An 18,383-nucleotide genomic window follows, 5' to 3' on the forward strand; every position below is an offset into this window, starting at 1 on the left:
TGTTTTTATTAATATGTTTAGGTGAGCCTTTTATTTTCATTTATTTATTATATCTTTTTATTTTTACTTTTCGATTTCTGTGAAGCACTTTGGTCAACAGAAGTTGTTTTTTAAAAGTGCTATATAAATAAAATTGAATTGAATTGAAAACTTATTTATAAAAGAGGCTGTTTTTTAGGGTCATGACTGTGACAGAAGTCCCTGTGTTGTAAATGGACACCCAGAACGATACGCTCACACTAGAGCTCCGCTTCCTCCAAAAATACTGTACCGGTAATTGTTCTAATGACATCGAAATTTAAAAATTTAATTTTGAACTTGTCAATCAATATTGCTTTTACAATATGATGAATACCACAGTCTCAATGAATGCAGATGGTCTGATGAGGTCTGAATTACTTCCTTTCTTTCCGTTTCCAGGAAGTCACTTCACTTCGAGCTGCTCAGAGGGTTCAGACTCTTCAAAACCAGGCAGCTTCACCCTGTCCTCCTTGCTTCTGAGGCCATGACCCCAAGCTTTGATGCTATGCGGGTTCTCCTCTCCTGAAGCCAACGATTTAAAAAGAATCGATAATGAGAAGGGAAGTGAAAAGTCCAAATGGACAGAGTGCAATGCCCACTGTGACGGCAGGCTTTTGATTTGTGTGTGTGTGTGTGTGTGTGTGTGTGTGTGTGTGTGTGTGTGTGTGTGTGTGTGTGTGCGTGCGCGCGCGGTGACGCAATTCCAAAGTCTGGTGAGCAGCAGAGCTGTTTTAATATTAGATTTAACATTATTCTGCTGGCATTTATTATTGTAGGGAAAAAGCCAGATGACCACTGCAATGACTCAGTCTGAATCCATATGCATCATGAATTAACTCTTAATACAGCTTTAACTCTGCTATTGATTACTGCCGAGTAGATGGCTTCTGCTGCATGTAGTTACTGTCTTACCTGGCCATATTGTCCATTTGTCCTGTGAACAGAGCATCCTGATGTGTTTTAAAGCTGAAGATCTGAGGTGTAAAAGAGTCCTGGGATTAAAATTTAGAGACTCTTTAACTTTACTGGCTGTGCACAATTCAACACTACATTCATGTTTCTACTGGACTTAGAATTTTTGTCCGATGCATGGACTTGTGATATGAAGCTCTGGTGCTATGAACATGAAGTCAAAGTTCATCTGATTGAAAACGGCTTTACTAAGAGGCCTACGCAGTTTTCAGACTGACAATGTTGAGATAAAGTGGAACTCTAAAAAAAATCTTTGAACATACTGAGTAATGAGATACTTAAAATGAAGCATCATTACGTTGCAGCTGTTTCACATCCGAATGTGGAAACAGAAGAGATGATTTCAACAGAACAGTTCGTGTATTTCAAATGTAAGAGGACAGAATTGTATGAATTGTTGGACTATTTCCCACCTTTTATTCACATTTTCAAATAATCATGCAATGTTTGTGCATGAAACAAAAAAAAAAGCCAAGAGAGACTTCAGAAAACTGCACCCTCATGGATCACATGTATATGGAAAGATATTTTGCTCTTGGTAAAAGAATCTTTGTATCCAGACACTTTTTAATGGAAGACTACCGAAAGCCCCATATTTTTGTCAATCGCCACACAATTTGAAAAGGAAAATGGCAGCAAAAGTGAAGTTCATGAAACGTCTGTAGCGAGCTGCACTCTGGTGAAGACGACAAAGGAAACCAACCAATGGAGGGAGAGCATTCGGCATGAATTCTCCAGAGGTAATGTACAATGAGGATAACACATACACAGAGAATGAAGATGGGTGTCACCGACGATCACGCTAACAGCCCATCAACATGAGAGTGCACAAGTATGTTTGTGAGCATGTGGGTTTAATGCGCTCGCAGGGGGGTTGTGATGCGTTTGTGTGTGTGTGTGTGTGTTTAGTGGGATCACACAGGGGAAGAAGTTGTTTCATTTCCTGGATGAAAGCCCAGCGAAGCAAAGGCAGAAGGATCTGCTGCTGGGTTCCTGCCTGCACTGCGTCTCTCTCTCTCTCTCTCTCTCACACACTCTCTTTATCTCTTCTACTTCACTGTTTTAACGTTATTCCTCAATCCGCCCTGCAAACCTTTGGCCACCAACCCCCTCCCCTCCTCCTTTTCAGTATAATCATCCCTTCTCTGCATTGCATCCATTCATTTCTTTTACGCTATAGTTTGCAACCCCCATGACACACACACACACCACCCGAGTTGTGCCGGTGCCGAGTCAGCACTTCCGTTCTGCAGTGCTCTGCAGACTCACAAGCGTGCTCATTTATACTTTTATGCCTTGCCGTAGCCAATTTTTGGCATTTCCCCTGCACACATGGCACCTTTCACCATCTTTTTGACTTAGTTGACAGCAAGACACACATACAGACGCAAAATATATACAACTGTGTCCATTCATACATATGGAAATTGAGTGAAAATGTAGCAAATGCACTTTGAATTTTGGAGTAAGGTATTGACAGTTACACACAAAAAACACACTCACACACACACACACAAACACACAAAGTTGACACAAAAATGAACATGCAAGCATGAGTGTGTGTGAGTGGTCACACATCCGTCTGCTCCTAAGCAGCAGAATGATGGGATACATTGATCATTGTGCTTGTCTGCAGCTTTGCGGTGCCTAATCAGAGCCATTCATCTCACACACAGACACACACAGACACACAGACACACACACACACACAGACACATGTTCACAACTCTTTATTACTTTCCATTAGGGGGCTCCGGGAGAGCTGTAATGAGGGCCAAGCTGGGGGAGTTAGTCTTTTCGGGCAGAGAGACACACAGCCGAGTAGGAATAATGTGCGAGCAGAGAGAGATTCTTCATGTGGGCTGTTGATTAATATGAAGTCACAAGGTGAGGGGGTGTGTATTTATGCGTTTGTGTGTGCGGTGGGGTTTCTAAGTGCACACAGACAGACACACACAGGTTGACGGCTGGGATCTGCACCAAGTGTGCGTTTTGTTTTGGTTTTTTTTTAATTCGTCGTTTATTTTAATGGATGGTTAATACGACTAAAAGCGACAGCCATACTGGTCACAACGCTTAGCGGCCACTTATTAATGATGGAGGAGTAGTTGGTAGTCGAGGGGCAGACTGGGGAGGATGCAGTTTTATCTTTCCGTGTTGATTGTTTACCAGACATAAAGTCGTGAGCCGGGGCCTCCAGAACATACGGGTACCCTGACCCTAGGAGGAGGACAGACAGACCACATCACAGTTAAATACAAGCAGTGTCCCATTTCAAACTGTTTTCCCCTTCCATTCGGCGGTGAGGGAAAAACGTCTCTCCTTATCCATTTTTCTGCATAACATCATTAGTGTGTGACCGATGTGGGCCCTGCGCAAACTCAGCAGCACGACAAATGAACAAGCAGCAGAGGACCAGGGGGCAGGGGAGGGAGATGGCAGAGAGAACTGGGGGGGGGGAGATGAGGAAGAGGAGATATGGGGGCAAAGTAAGATGAAAAAGGAAGAATAGCGAAAAGAGGCCAGTTCAATAAGTAATGAGGGACTTCAGCTTTATGGGCTGGAACAAACAGCACACAAATAACACATGTATGAAAAATTACTCTTAAAATCCATATGTTGCTTCAGTAGAATCACCACCTAATTCAATAATCAATATGTTAGGAGATATGGGTTATCCCCACAGAATGCATGTAATGATAAATTACGTGAAAAGCCCCTGAAAGTAAAACAATTGTAATCGCCCCCTGGTGGGCTATTATGATACATGAGGTAAACTACACCCCCTCCAGATTAGTAATAAAAAAAAAACAGATTAAAAAAAAAAATCAAAATGCACAGTAAATAAACCAGTAGAGAAATGAAAAAAACATGAAAACACAAATCAGACAATTAGCGCACTAGCTTCATCCGCTAGCCATTTGTAAACTGCAAACTAATGAGGCCAGTTTTTCTTTCGAGCCTCAATAACTTCGTATGTGGAATAAACAACAGTTGCAACTAAAAAGGAGGTCAGTTAAAACAAAAGAGGAAGCAAACCATGATAATGATGCGACCCAGTAATAAAATATCAATCGGGAAAAACGCATAGCGTTTAAGATTTTATTCCAATTCATTTTAAAGGCTGCGTAGTTTCACGAAAGGGCTTCGGTCAGTATGAGACTATCCAAAACCCTTCAAAATAATTAGTTACTAATGACTTCATTAAAAAGGTGTGGGTTGATGAATATTGTATAATAGTTCAGAACTTAACAAAGAGCTTTAGAGCTTTGAGTTTAATATGCGACCCTCAGGTTCGGTGAAGTCTTTCCACCTTGTAAACTCACTTTATCAAGAGTAAATAGGTGAGAGCAAATAGAAACTGTCGATGTACAATGGTGGGTCATCGTCAGAATTGAAATAACTTTTCCAAACTAAACATTTACATTTGAACAGTATGTTTGTGTGCTTCTCTCAAGGGTGAAGACTTCCATAAATTGTCCCACTGTAAAGATTAGGTTTAAAAGCTTTTGCCACTAACACTGGCAACATTTGTGAGTCTTGAAGTGTCTCCAAAATGGAGTGATTTGAATTGAAGACAACCAACTAAGTCCATCGATTAAGACATGAACAATTTCAGTCAAGATCTCAATAAACTTGAAATATGAAGTGATTTACTGCTTTTCAGCAAACTATTGATCAGTTGGATTCAAAGTCAGCAATCATTGTTCCTTTTTTTTTCAAACTTCTCATGAGTTGCAAACAAACTGTTACATTTTGGCAAAGCAAACACAAGAACAGCAACAACTAATAGTAATTGCACTTTTTAAAAGCCGATGCCGTGAAGATCCCCCTACAGGCATTCCATCTTTCAGAAAGATATTGAAATGATGAAGATAAAGTTTTGCATCACCGTCCAAGTATAGATCCAAACCTGCAAAGTATGGAGAAAATATGCGCCTGTTGTGGATTGGCTCTGGGCTCACCCATGATTAAAGGGTAATAACTCAGAGACCTGGGATCAGATGGATGGGGGAGTGCAGGGAACACCAACACACACACTTGCACTTCAGATTATACCCAGCAGAGCAGAAGGCGGAGGAGGTGATGGATTGCCGACAGAGAGGGAAGTGAAGACGGCTGAGTGGCAAGAAAGAATTAAGGAGAGGTCAGAGAAGAGGAGCGGGGATGAAGGATAGCAAGAGAGGAAAGGAGCAGTTAAACAAAATATGGGATCAGAGGAGAGGAGAAGTCATGGGAAGAAGAAGAAAGTAAGGGATGATGGATTAGACTATAACTGAGAAGTAAGGGAGAAAAGTTGGAGACGGATGGGAAGGGTGCATGAAACCAGGAGAGCAAAAAGGATCACGCCGGAACAAAGCACACCAAACAGATGCACAGCAACCAGGAAAGTAGGACGCCGCCTTCCACGCTGCCTTTGAGTTTTAACAACCACCGAGTCAGCTCGTCAAACCACATGTTGATCCCACAAACTGAATGCAAAGACATTACTGACGGTATTAATGAAACTCTGGACTGCATCGTAAGAGCTGCAGTAAAGCCTGTTAACACCACACACGACTAATCGATTTATAGACCTTTGCTAGAAACACTGGAGGACCTTCAAACAAATTCTTTGCAAAATATGGCTAAAAAAAGAAATAGATCAGTTTTTATTCGATCGACCATTTGGTCTCCAGATTGAGAATGGATTGCAGATTTAGAAACTTGAAGACTGTGGCAACCCTGTGAGTCCGTCGGCGGTAGTGTCGTTGTTGGATGTGACAGTTTGCCACCTCTGACCTCTGATCTGGCAAGAGAAGACAGGCGTTTGAAGAAGAAGCTGTGCACAACTACCTTCACAGAGAATGTAAAATATACCAAAAATAGATTTCCTGGTAGATGAAGAGTGATGTTTAATCTCTTAAAGTTGTCATCTATTGTCAGATTCTAAAATGTGATAATCTGATCCAACACTGCTGCCACCAATGGCTCATGCGCTCTCGTTGCAGTTGGAGGTTATTTAGAGGATCCAGAATGTGAGTCACAATCAGGTGTAAGTACAATATAAAAAATACAATCAGAAATAAACATGATAAAATACTATGAATGCTAAATATTTGCTGTGTCTTTGATGCAAATACTTTGAATCAAGCAAGATCTTACAAATTGAACTTGACCCCTTCTGGCAGAGTTCCCTCCATGGCTGTATGCTGAAATTACCATTGGAGTCCGGCTTTAGATCTCTGGCTCCATAAGACAGGTTTATGAACATTACCCATGATGTCACCTTCTCACTGGGTCGAGCCAATAACATTATGGGTGCCATCTTGGCCCAACCTGCTGTGTCTGAGATGACAAAATCGATGACCAGTGGCCATTCCTCCACTTCAGTGCTGACGCAAATGTTGGCTCTAGAGTCTGTTTTTATTGTGTGTGGGCCCCCAAATTAACCCAAGGTATGCCATCACCCTCTGTCCTTGCTCTCATGTGCAAGTCTAACACCTGCATTGTGCTGCACCTAGTTAGGGTCCACCATAATAATCCGGGTGGACTTATATAAATTTTAGACCTCACAATGGCGGCAGAGCAAAGTATAATACAGCATTATGTATGGAGGTCAGCCATTACATAATACTCTTCCCAGCCATCAATCCTCATCTTGATCATCACAGCCCAGTGCCGAACTCTTACCGTGGAAACGGCACTCAGAGCATAATCCTCATAATGATATATCAATAACATATGTAAAACTCTGTGGGGTATTAATTTTGGTCAGGGCAAAGACACCTGGATACCACTCCTGTGGCATGCGTTCACTTTCATTGACCCCACAAAGAGTGTGAAACAAGGAGATACACACACACACACACGTAATCAGCTTGAGTGGCAGTGAATCAAATATTGATCAGTGGTCCAAACCTCCTTGGTTACTTGATATATTAAAGGGAAAGTCCGCTTGCTCTCTCTCTCCATTTACCACACACTCCACTGTCTGTGCATGTATGCTTACGTGTGTACGTACGTGTGTCTGTCGGTTGGTTTACTTCGAGGGCTTGGCTTGCGGCTAAATGTGCGTGACGTCTGAACACCCCCACATTGGCCCAGTTTACATGGGTGTTTTTTTCAATCGGATTGTAAACAATCGTATTAAACGGAGTGTATTCATGAAGTGATCCACGATGAATCCTCGTTTACAAGGACCCTTGGTGAAGCGGATTATACAGCGTACATGCGCACAAAGTCTCACGAGGAACTTGCAGGTCTTTAGCTCCGCAGCAGCAGTCCTCAGCGCCGAGCAGAGAGTTTTTATCTGCTAATATCTGCTCAAATAATGTCCCAAAAGTCCATGATACGCTGCTGGAGGAGCGGCTGCTCCCCTGGCTGCAGCACCGCTGCACCGAGCGGCACGTCTCGTTGTGAGCTCTGCCTCTGCTCCGCGTGTCGATGTTTCGAATTAACTGGTGCCCGTGTTAACTTGTGACCAATACATGATTGAAAAATGTAGTCGTTCTTGCGAACGTCGGTTATCGACAGTTACAGTGAGTGTATACGTTTAAAGTCATTTGTGAGTCTTACTTTAACAACTGCTGTAATCAAAATGTGTTTACACAGACCTCCGCCGTCATTCGTTAACACAGGAACCAGTTAATCCATAACACCAGCCGGCGATCGCTTGTATTCTGCTATAGAGCTCTTTATACAACTCGCTATTGCGCGATTTGGTTCCATCTCGCCTCTCCAATGTTTTTTCTGTCGGGGTTTTTTATTAAAAAAGTGTTTTTCAACCACCGTGGCGTTCTCTGCTGGTTTTTTGACTGTGCTGCTTCCCGTTTACTGGCAAGTCACACGTCACTACATGCATGTGCAGAACAAACACTCCCCCAGTACAATCCGCTCCGCTGTCAGACTCGTTTATAAGGGACACGGAGCGGATTGTGGATCGGCGTAGACCACCTCATACAATCGGCTCCAAATTACAATCCGCTCCGAGTGAAGCGGATCCACTCGGTTGTTTACATGACACATTTTACAATCTGCTCCACGTACAATCCACTTATACATGGTCCATGTAAACGTGCCCAGTGAGTCAGCATGGCACCCGGCGCATCCGTACAGCCTGATGGCATGCGGACCGGGCTCGTGTTTACCTTCAAAAAGCTCATCCTGCGTGCACGGTTGTGTGCACATGAATTTTGTGTGAATGGTGGAATAGCATGTGTTCCATAATCACCATTCGAGCTGATGTCGCCCATTCAATGCACAAGCTGCTGATTTGGTAAATGCAGTCCGCGATCAAGTAAAGTGTGTCTTAGACCATAATCCAATCACAGCCTGTCTGGTGCATTACCTTGATCACAGCTAGAATGTGAGAAACTTTGAAGTGTCTGAAGTGCCACAAATACGTAAGAGCGGCATGAGATTATTGTGGAGAATTTTAATATCAGTGAGTGTGTGAGTGCACGTTAAATATGAGCAGATGGGGCAAAAGGTTTTCACTCACAGGGTTTATGTTCTCTGGCTACACAAGCTTTTTGAAGAAGTGTATACTGAGATTTTGTCTTTAACTTAAGACTGCAGGCCTCAACAGAGCTGCACAATAGTAAGTGAACGAGTGACTATTTTTTTTTCCTTTTGCTTAATCAGCTCAAGTGGTCTGATGGTGTATTGAGTGTCATGGGGCATGGATAAATTTTCAACCCTCATAACCATAAAGACAGGAGAAGAGTTCAACCTCCCTGTTTTTGTCTTTTTGAAGCTAAATGAGGAGGTAAAAATAACACCAGGGATGAAAACTTAAACAGTTAATGTTGCTGATGAGTGTTTTATGCGTGTTACACGAACAAGGGAAATTATTTAATTTGTGAATGGTACATTAACCCGACCAAACTAACAAATGAATTATGACATTGAAAATTTATTACGTCTGAAGACAGGAGAACAATGGAAACGACTTTATGCAGGAAAAAAGTAAATAATAACAAGTACAACTAATTCTGGAAAAAAAAAAACAGAAACTAGTCTCCTTCCTGAAGTAGTACCATTACCGATTTAAGAATATCCAAATTGATTTTTTTTTTTAATTCAATCCTTCCAACTTTAATTTACTTCCAGTCACTTCACATGTGCCATCTAATCTCCAACAGTTTACTCAGCATTATTACTGGTAATTTCTTGAAGTTGATAATTCTACATCATCACAAGCTTTACTATCCAATGATGGAAACTTGGAAAAAAAAAAAAAATCCAAGCATGTGTCACTAATCCTTTCTAAACCCCTATGACACCCTGTCAGAGAGCATTAACACAAGTAAAGGTGTATGTTCCTTTACAGGTGCAAGCGATTAATGAGCATCGCGCCCGTGTGTGTGCGTGTGTGTGTGTTTCATGTTCTTTCACCACATGCCATTATTGGTTTTTTTGGGTTAAGTTCAGAGTACAAGTCGCTGCTGCATATAAGTTCAATTCACTTCACAACAACATAACAACTAATATAAGTCATAGGAAAATTGTCTCTCACAGTCTGGAAAATACGGTAACCACACATAGCCAACAACTCATTCTATTAGCTTTCGTCAATCTGTCAATATAGAAAGAGTCAACAGTGAATGTGTCTCAAAATGTGCATGTGTTTCCTCGTGCACAAATCATCATCTGCCAAATCAGGTGGCTTTTTTTCACTCCATCTTCTCCATAATTTCAAGGAAATTGTCATGCTTCTAATGAAGGAGAGGATTACAGGCAGAGAGATGAGAGAGGCCAAGGTGTGGAAAAGAAAGGGAAATAAGACCAAACGCATATAAGAGCAACTGTTGCTCGCTGGGCGCCTGCAGGTCACCATAGCAACATGCGGCGCCACGCTGAGCGCCTGCTGACATCACACCTGTTGGAGCGAATCGTGTGTGTGTGTGTGTGTGTGTGTGTGTGTGTGTGTGTGTGTGTGTGTGTAACCAATTAAAAGACAGTGGTGCATGTGGGCTGAGGGACAAACACAGAGTTGGAGCAGGAGGAGGTGAAGAAGAAAAAAGAAAACGACAGCTGTGGAGATTTCATCATCTTGTGGACACAGCTGGTGTGTGTGTGTGTGTGTGTGTGTGTGTGTGTGTGTGTGTGTGTGTGTCTGTGTCCCATGTGGGAGATGACAGTAGCCTGAGGATTGACAGTTCCAACAGACAAAACGAGAGGTGAGCACACGCTTTTCCCACCGCAACAAAGACAAAGAAGCAGATTCGGAATGAGATTACGAGATAAAAATAGATCTTTCGTAACCTCATTGTTCATTCTCATTCCTCTATTGCCGCAAGTAAACACAACCTGTTCTCCAGAAAACAAACACATGCATAGAGGACAATTACATAAATGGTGAACATGTTAAACATAGCACAACTTTTTATAGTTCCTGAAACAAAAAAAAACAAAAAAAAAACACCCCAAAAGAGGTGTACCGATAAGCAGCAGCTGATCCCAATATTATTGCTACATGATACTATAATTCATTCTTTATCTCTTTGACTCTCAAATTGGACCATCACTGATGTCCTCTTAAGAAGAAATTAGATTTATGAGACCAGAGGAGCATTTACGTTTAAAATCCCATCAGGACTCTGTGCTTAAGCTCAATAGCAGAACTATTTAATCAGAATTAGATAACTTCTCGTCGAATCAAATTGAAACTTAGGCCAAGTTTGTACAACAGCAGCTTTTCAAATGAAAACAAAAATAAAACTTGTTGCTTTTTTTACAGTCCATTTACATGACAATGGTTCTCGGAGCCACTGAAAATGCTACTTTTTGAAAACTGCTACCAAACTTGAACTTTTTGAAAATGTTGCCAACTGTCTCTGGAAATGGGGGAAAACACAACTTTTTAGAAGCACTGCCACTGCGCAACATGGCTTTATGGAAACTTTATTTTAGGAAAACGCCACTACTCCTGTCTGTAGAAACTAAACTTTTCTGAAACGCTGACACTGAGCAGGCACAGTCCATCCATTGTAAATCATTCTGCCCTTGCGTGTGCTGTTCACTCTTTAATCTAGAAGTGCAAAGCAACACATTTTGTCTTCTAAAAACATTGAGTTGTCCAAAATGACAAAAAAAAAATTATGTTGAAGGAGCATTAATAATCTTTACAGTGCTGTTCTGTGTGAATGTGTTCACATAAAAACAGCACCTACTAGTGGTTCTACAGGAAAACAACATTATTTTCAGCATTTTTCAATTTCATTATCTGCAACATCACATATTCCGTTATTAAAGGGGTACGACTTCTCGTACAACTTCGTACCGTCAGTCCACTGCCACAGCGATCCACAGACCTCGGGAACTCAATATGTCAGTGTGACAGGGACACTAGTTGCGAAAGGTTCAGGATCAGAACTACTTTGCTTGAGGTTAAGCACCATAACGCTTGCAAAGGTTAAATAACAAGTGATCTAGAAGAAAAATGAACTTCTTCGTCACATAAAGTTCTACTGCTACAAACAATTACTTTGGATTAGATTAATTGATAACTTGTCGGCTTCAAACGATACCTGCTTCACCTTCAACACCAAAACTACTTATTCATAAATGATTTGTACTGTTAATCTGAGATGGACAAAAAGCATACTGCCTTCATTAATCTCGTATTTTTACTCTACTGCACCATGTATCCTGAACACTTTTTCAACAATCAATATTAAGTGGTATATCAAAATGTACAATGCCATCAGGAAACAAAAATCAATTATATAGAAAATGTCTCAAAGACTGATGGGGAATTTTATTCAAACAAGAGAGAGACAAAGAAAGACTAGAGAGGGGAATAAGGGCCAAGAGGAGGGAAAAAAAAACAGAAGCCAAAAGAGGTTGATGTAGATTTGTTTTGGCAAGTCCCATCAGATCACTAAGTCACATCTGTGGATAAATAAAGGTTGACTGATATTTGAATCGACACATCACTGCGAGTTACCTTCTACTGCTGCAGTCAGTGTGTGTGTGTGTGTGTGTGTGTGTGTGTGTGTGTGTGTGTGTGTGTGTGTGTGTGTGTGTGTGTGTGTGCCTACACATAGGGCCAAGTTCCCTTTGTCAGCTGAATATTTCATGTCCGTTCTCATGGCTGACTTCTTTTAACAGAATTCATTTCAACGCGTGCTGGCGCAACACACACGGGCGCCTGCACACAAATAATGTAATGTAATCACAGTGCTTGTGCAATCCTTACCTTTTAACCCTGTCTGCTGCGGGGATTCAATTTGAAATGGTCAGCCTGGAATTAGACGCAGTATCTTTATGTCATCAACCTTCAGAGCGAAAAAAAACCATGCTGAAAATTCAATTGTTGCACCTGCGATTATCAAATAAGAGCGCTTTGATGGTTACATACAAAAATCAAATCAACCTCATGCTGATATTTGATTTGCAGTTGAATTTGGAGATATATAAGAAGAAGAATGAGAGGACAAAAGTCTAAAATAGGCTGTGTGTGTGTGTGTGTGTGTGTGTGTGTGTCTGTGTGTGTGTGTGTCTGTGTGTCTGTGTGTCTGTGTCTAATTGTTGCAGAGACCACAAAGGTCGACAGAGAGCGAAAAGAAGTCGCCGATTACACACACACACCTGTGCGAAAACACACCCACACATACAGGAAGACAACCGCAGAGGAAGTGAAGACTGCCAGGATCCCTTTCTGTTTCATGCTCACATTACTAATGCTTTAAAGCTCAATGTTGCACCCTGCTGGTCAGCAGTCCCAACAACAGGCCGTCTTCCAACACTTCCCCAAGGACTTCTCTGGCTGGTTGAACAGCCAACAGTCAGTGAAAATGCCGTATGTTCACTCTTGTGGCACTTGTTTTCCTCTCCTCAGCTTCTTAATGGGTCTGAGAACCAGTTTGGTTTGGGTGCTCTTGGTTGCCAAGTTTCCAAATGAGACCAGAAGGTTTTACTTCCAGAATTCATTTATGTAAAGTGCAGAGAGCCCATATGTACAGCAGGCTTTTGCCAAAGAAATGAAATGTAAAACTGAGATAGAAGTGTGCTGAGTTCAAGAAGCATCTGAAAAACAAAGACGATGACGTTTAACTTTGGTTCACGCCAATGACGGAAAAATTGGACATGAAAATACAGCTTTGATTAAAGTAAATGGACAAATTCAAAGAAGTCGACCCTTTCAGACCAGGGGTCAATACTATGGCAGAACATTTTTAAACTGTGATCACTGACAAGAACATTGAGTCTCTATAAAGCACTCATTTAAAAACTGAGAAATTAGTCATTTCAATCCCAGAAAAGACTATTCAAAACCATCTACAATTACTAAAGCATCTAGATCTATAACCCATCGTAGATCTCTAACAAATTCTACATCTCTGGACTAATTGTAGAGGTTCAACAACTTCTAGATCATCAGTACATTTCAGATTGTCACAATGTGAGATCTTTGACAAATTAAAGATTTCTGACACACCATACAACTCTAATAGATTCTGCATCTGATTTAATTTGTATATATTTAAGAGCTACAGAGCAACTTAACAGTGTATGACTCCTTGGTGTAGAAACAAAGACCCCACTAATCAAAACATATGAGGCATTTTTAATACATCTCCTTCTTCCTCCTTTGACCTGACCCAGCAGGCCCCAATCCAGCCTGCGACCCCAAGTTTCCTCTTTCAAAGTGCCTTTTCCTGAAGACTGGACATATTGACCACTTGAAATGGCTTGCAGACGTTAATGAATTCCAGTTATTTTCAGTGTTAGCACGGAGCTCTCCAGATCGAGATGTCAAGTAGTCACTCACTCTGTTGGTCTGTTCAAACCACTTTGTTCTGACCGGGTGAAATGAGAAGTGATGAGATGACAAAATAAATAAATAAATTACTACTCAACACAGACAACTACAGGGGATCTGTACTGTATTAATAGCACTACAAGTTACGAGAGCCAGTGAATGTCAGCGACAATTGCATTTATCTTTGAACGCTGTGTTATTAATGCTGGCAAATTCACCTTGCAACTATCTTTACATAAGAAAACTATCTAATCAAAAACTTAGTCAATTTTCCAGAAAAAAAATTTCTTTAGATTGTAAAAAATAAAAAATAAACTGCATTGTGAATAAAGATGGCTGTAAAGACTTTAAACAAAGTATTAAGAACCTATTGTTGATAAACTCGAACCTGAAGAACTTAAATTGTGTTTTTTCTATGGACGTCACAGTCACACTTTTTGGCCCCCATTACCGATCTGATTTTTTTTTTTAGATGTGACTATCTGCTAATCCCTATACATACTCACATTGGTATTACTTTATTGTGAATATACAATTAAGAAAAAAAATTAAGTTTTATTTTGAAAAAGTAAAATTAAATGTCTATATGTCTGCATTTAGTTTTATTTTGAAAAGCTCCCCTGCACCTGGTCACAAATGGTTATTAAGTGATGCATGGCGGAGACTCCGGAGAGCCGGATAACCGAGGAAAGACTGTACCGCCAGCCTGCTGAGATGCTGACCACTGGATTGCTAATGCTACTTATGGCATGGTTGCAATTCGTCCGTTTCCAGCAGGTGACAAACGGGCCTCAGTGGATGGCAGCTGATGTAAAAAAGACTGGCAAGATGATTGACCGGATTTTCCCCTGTCTGATCAATCAAAAACAATATCAACCCAAACCCAATTGGGGCATCCCTAGTCTTTTCCAACCTGACCTCCTTTCCCACGGCAGTACAAGATGAAATAAATGTGCATTGATCAAATAAATACACTTTATCATTATTCATCATTGCTGTTACCGTCTATGTATTCGTGCACGTGCAGAAGAACTATTTACTACAGCCGTGGCGTGCATGCACAGTAGCAATATTTTATAGTTTCATAGCTGAGTCAAGTTTCATAGTTGAGTCAAGCCTGAATGTGTAAAGATGTTGGCAACTATAATCGGTGGGGAAACAAAGATTAACATGCACAGTTGTTGAATGTCTGTTGTCAACTGGAGTTCTGGCAGACGTTACATTACATAAAATTAATTCCATGAATTTGCCAGAAATCTGCAGTTGCACACAACTGCAACATAACAGTATTGTTTTTTTTAACATTAAACCTAGACTTTGGAGCTACTTGAGCCATTAGACACATATTTAAGCTTTAGTAGATTTTAAGTGCTTTTTCTGGAGTGCAAGAAAGCATGTATCTGTTGAAGAGCTGCACAGTTCACCTTTAAGTTGAAAAAGAGGGAGAAAATGGCTTCATGACAGACCCTTTACAACATAATAAATCTAACCGGAATCCCTATTTTCTTTAATAGTGATTCAGAGCTCTGATTATTTAATGTTGAGCAAATGTACTGTTCCTTCAAAATCATCCACTCAGCTTTTTTCTCAGCCTTCGAAAGGGCAAGGGGTGCCGCTGCTGATCATGCGAAAGCGGGCTCTGTCTCATCAGGGAGTGATAGATGCAGTAGATCGTCACTGGGGCGGAAGCAGTCAAGCCTTAAAAGTCACCGGCTACAACGTAAGACTCCGATGAACAAATTGTGAAACACCACAAAAGGTGGAATACTGGGCTATCCAAATTCCTGCCAGTATTTAGCACCTTTACCATTTTTATCTTTGAGACAGATGTTATCAAACGAGAGCTGGAGTGTTACAAACTCTTGCTCCAATCAACCGACTTTGTCAGTTTAATGAGCACCAAGCGAGGATAGCAGGTGCATAACAAATGCCATTACGCCTAATTTTTACTCCCTACTTAAATGATATGCCAAGATTTTTATTTCTCTCTCTAATATGAAAGAATCCCCAAACTGTGGACTTAGCTTGAACTCTCTTGCATATTTGTGAGCGACATTGCTGACAGGTGACCTGATGGAATACCCATCAGGCTGTACTGGGGATCATTTATGAGTATGTCTACGAGTTCGTTGTGCAGTGTCAGTGCATCCCTAATTTCTATAGTCTGGTGTTGTTAGGTGGACATGTAAAAGCGATACTTAAAATTTCTTCAGAAATTTTCAGTTACAATTTTCCTCGCCATTTGTTCAAAAACGTTTATGTTCATTTACAATGTGATATGAGGAATCTTTTAAGTAAAAAAAAAAAAAAAAAAAAAAAAACGCTTTGGTTTTTATTTCTGTTAATTGTGTGGCGTCAAAGCTCACTATTTAAACATACACACATGAAAACAGGAGCTGGAACTCACTCAACTGCCAGCAGCGGCTCTTTCCAGCTCGATCACATTGTGGACAGTTCTAGCGAGAATGAACATCTTCTTCGAGCCATTGTTACATCACGCCACAACGATGCCAGGAGCTGCTGCGAGATCGTACCAGCAGATCATATAAACACACACACACACACACACACACACACACAGTTGACACTCCCCTGAGAAGATGACAGCTCCCCCGGGGCCAGAGGATGCAGACGATAGGCCGGGGACTGCTGCTGCTGGCTGAACCATTCAGCATCATTAAAGAGCAGAAAATGAAGAGGAAGATGTGTTTTGTTTCAGTGTGTGTGTGTGTGTGTGTGTGTGTGTGTGTGTGTGTGTGTGTATGTGTGTGTATAACATAAATAAGTGAACAACCTCCCAAAGCAGCTGCAGTCATAATCCACTGCAATGTGTCGGTTTTTTATTTACATACATCCCGAGCCAGTCATTGCCTACCTCTCACCAGAGTGTGTGTGTGTGTGTGTGTGTGTGTGTGTGTGTGTGTGTGTGTGTGTGTGTGTGTGTAGAGATGAGCACTCAGTGTGATGACTGCCTCCCAACAGTGGAGGGCGCTCCATTTACACTGAAAGGATTTGTACAGTGTGACAAGAAGTGGAACTTAAAGCCAAAGTAGTGAACAAGTATCTGTATTGTTTGAATTGTTCCCGTCGATTCAAAATCCCAGATATTGCTTGCTTTGTTTTGAGCATGTCTGCAGTGAGTCTTGCCCACCAATCACGCATCTTTCTCAGAAGTTATTTACTTCAACAAGATGAAAGAGTGACAGACGGAGCAGACCTGATGTAAAGGAACTTCAAAGTAGAGGTGAAAGCAAAGACAATAACACGAGGAAGGAAAACGCAGATGATCAGAAATATGCAGGGAGGAAGACTCAAGATCAGAGAAATGAGGAAAACATGAACAGGAAACAAAAATAGGAGAACTTATTTTTATTTTAAATTTCGGAAATCTCAATTAAAAGATTTGAAGACAGCAAAATAAACAACCACAAGAGCAAAAGGAGGACAAGAAGTGTGAGCAGAAAAGAAGAGGTACGACAGAGAAGAAGCCTTTGAGAAGAGAGAATTTTAAGAATGAACAGTAGAAGTAAAAGAAGAAAGAGGAGGATAAAACAACAACATGAATAAGGATGACAAGAAGTAAAAAAATATGTGATGGTGAAAAAGATTACGAAAAATAATTGAGTTATTATATTAATAATATCCTCCTGGGATTATTCAAGTATTTCTATTTTATTCCAATTTATTTGAAATTGAAGAAATGCAAACAGAAAGCTGACAAGAAAAAGTAAAATAAGGATTAAAACACAAGTAAAGGAATTTAGAAAAATTAATAAGTAGTATAAATATTTGAGAAAAAGAAAAATTGAAAAGACAAAAAGTACTAAAATGAAGTGTAGGAAGGGAAATTATTACAAAGAAGTGAAGTATGAAGTAAATAAAAACAACTAAAAGTCAAACAAGTCAAGGTTGTGATTGAAAAAGTTGTAAAAAGACTGAAAAAAGTTAGAGTCGAGGAAGTTAAAAAAGGAGAAAGAATAAAAAGAAAAACAGTTCAAATTATATGAATAAAAACAACTGAGGAAGGTAAAAAAAATACATAGAAAAAATTGATAGGGATAAAAATTTGGGAACAGTTGAAATGTATATAGTGTAAAATAGTTGGAAAAACGCAGGACAATACTTAAAGGAAAGGAAGGAAAAAAGACCTAAAAGAAAGTCAATAAAAAGCAACAGAACTGCATATAGAAGGGGAAGAACACTTAAAAGATGTATATAACTGAAAGCAAAAGAAAAAGAAAAGAGAAGGTTGAAATAGGGTAGAATTAAAACAAACAAAATAGTTTAAGTCAAAGAAAAGATGACGTAAAAAAGAAGAAATATTGAAAATTGAAGGAAGAGGACAGTTGAAGTGAAAGCCCTGACCTTCTAAATCAGAGTTTGAGTTCCAGCTGCATGTAGCCAGATGTTTCATGCTTTTGAAGATGTGAATCATGTAATAAAAATCCACTGTAATTTGTAGATCTTTTAATAAAAATGTCAGGTTTCTCATGTGTTGAAAATGGGTAGTTCAACAAATTTGAACTTTTTAATGATGTAATGATACTTTCTTGCATTAAGACAAAGATCAAGATTGAGAATTGTAGTTATTTATAGATTATAATGCTATTATTTACTGGTCCGGCCCACTTGAACTAAC

General features: G+C 40.3%; 1 protein-coding gene across 6 annotated transcripts in view; it reads right to left on the reverse strand.

The window, feature by feature from the left end:
- The window catches only part of clcn2c (chloride channel 2c), a 176,704-nt gene that overhangs the window by 106,087 nt on the left and 52,234 nt on the right, over positions 1-18,383 (reverse strand). For 4 of the 6 annotated variants that reach the window (XM_030109094.1, XM_030109096.1, XM_030109092.1 and 1 more), the window contains exon 3: positions 3,163-3,213. The exons of the other annotated variants lie outside the window; for them this stretch is intronic. In XM_030109094.1, the coding sequence (XP_029964954.1) occupies positions 3,163-3,213 (51 nt within the window). The remainder of the gene's footprint in view (positions 1-3,162; positions 3,214-18,383) is intronic. 6 annotated transcript variants of the gene reach the window in all.

The sequence above is a fragment of the Salarias fasciatus genome, chromosome 14, assembly GCF_902148845.1.
Source record: "Salarias fasciatus chromosome 14, fSalaFa1.1, whole genome shotgun sequence".
Classification (NCBI taxonomy): Eukaryota; Metazoa; Chordata; class Actinopteri; order Blenniiformes; family Blenniidae; genus Salarias; species Salarias fasciatus.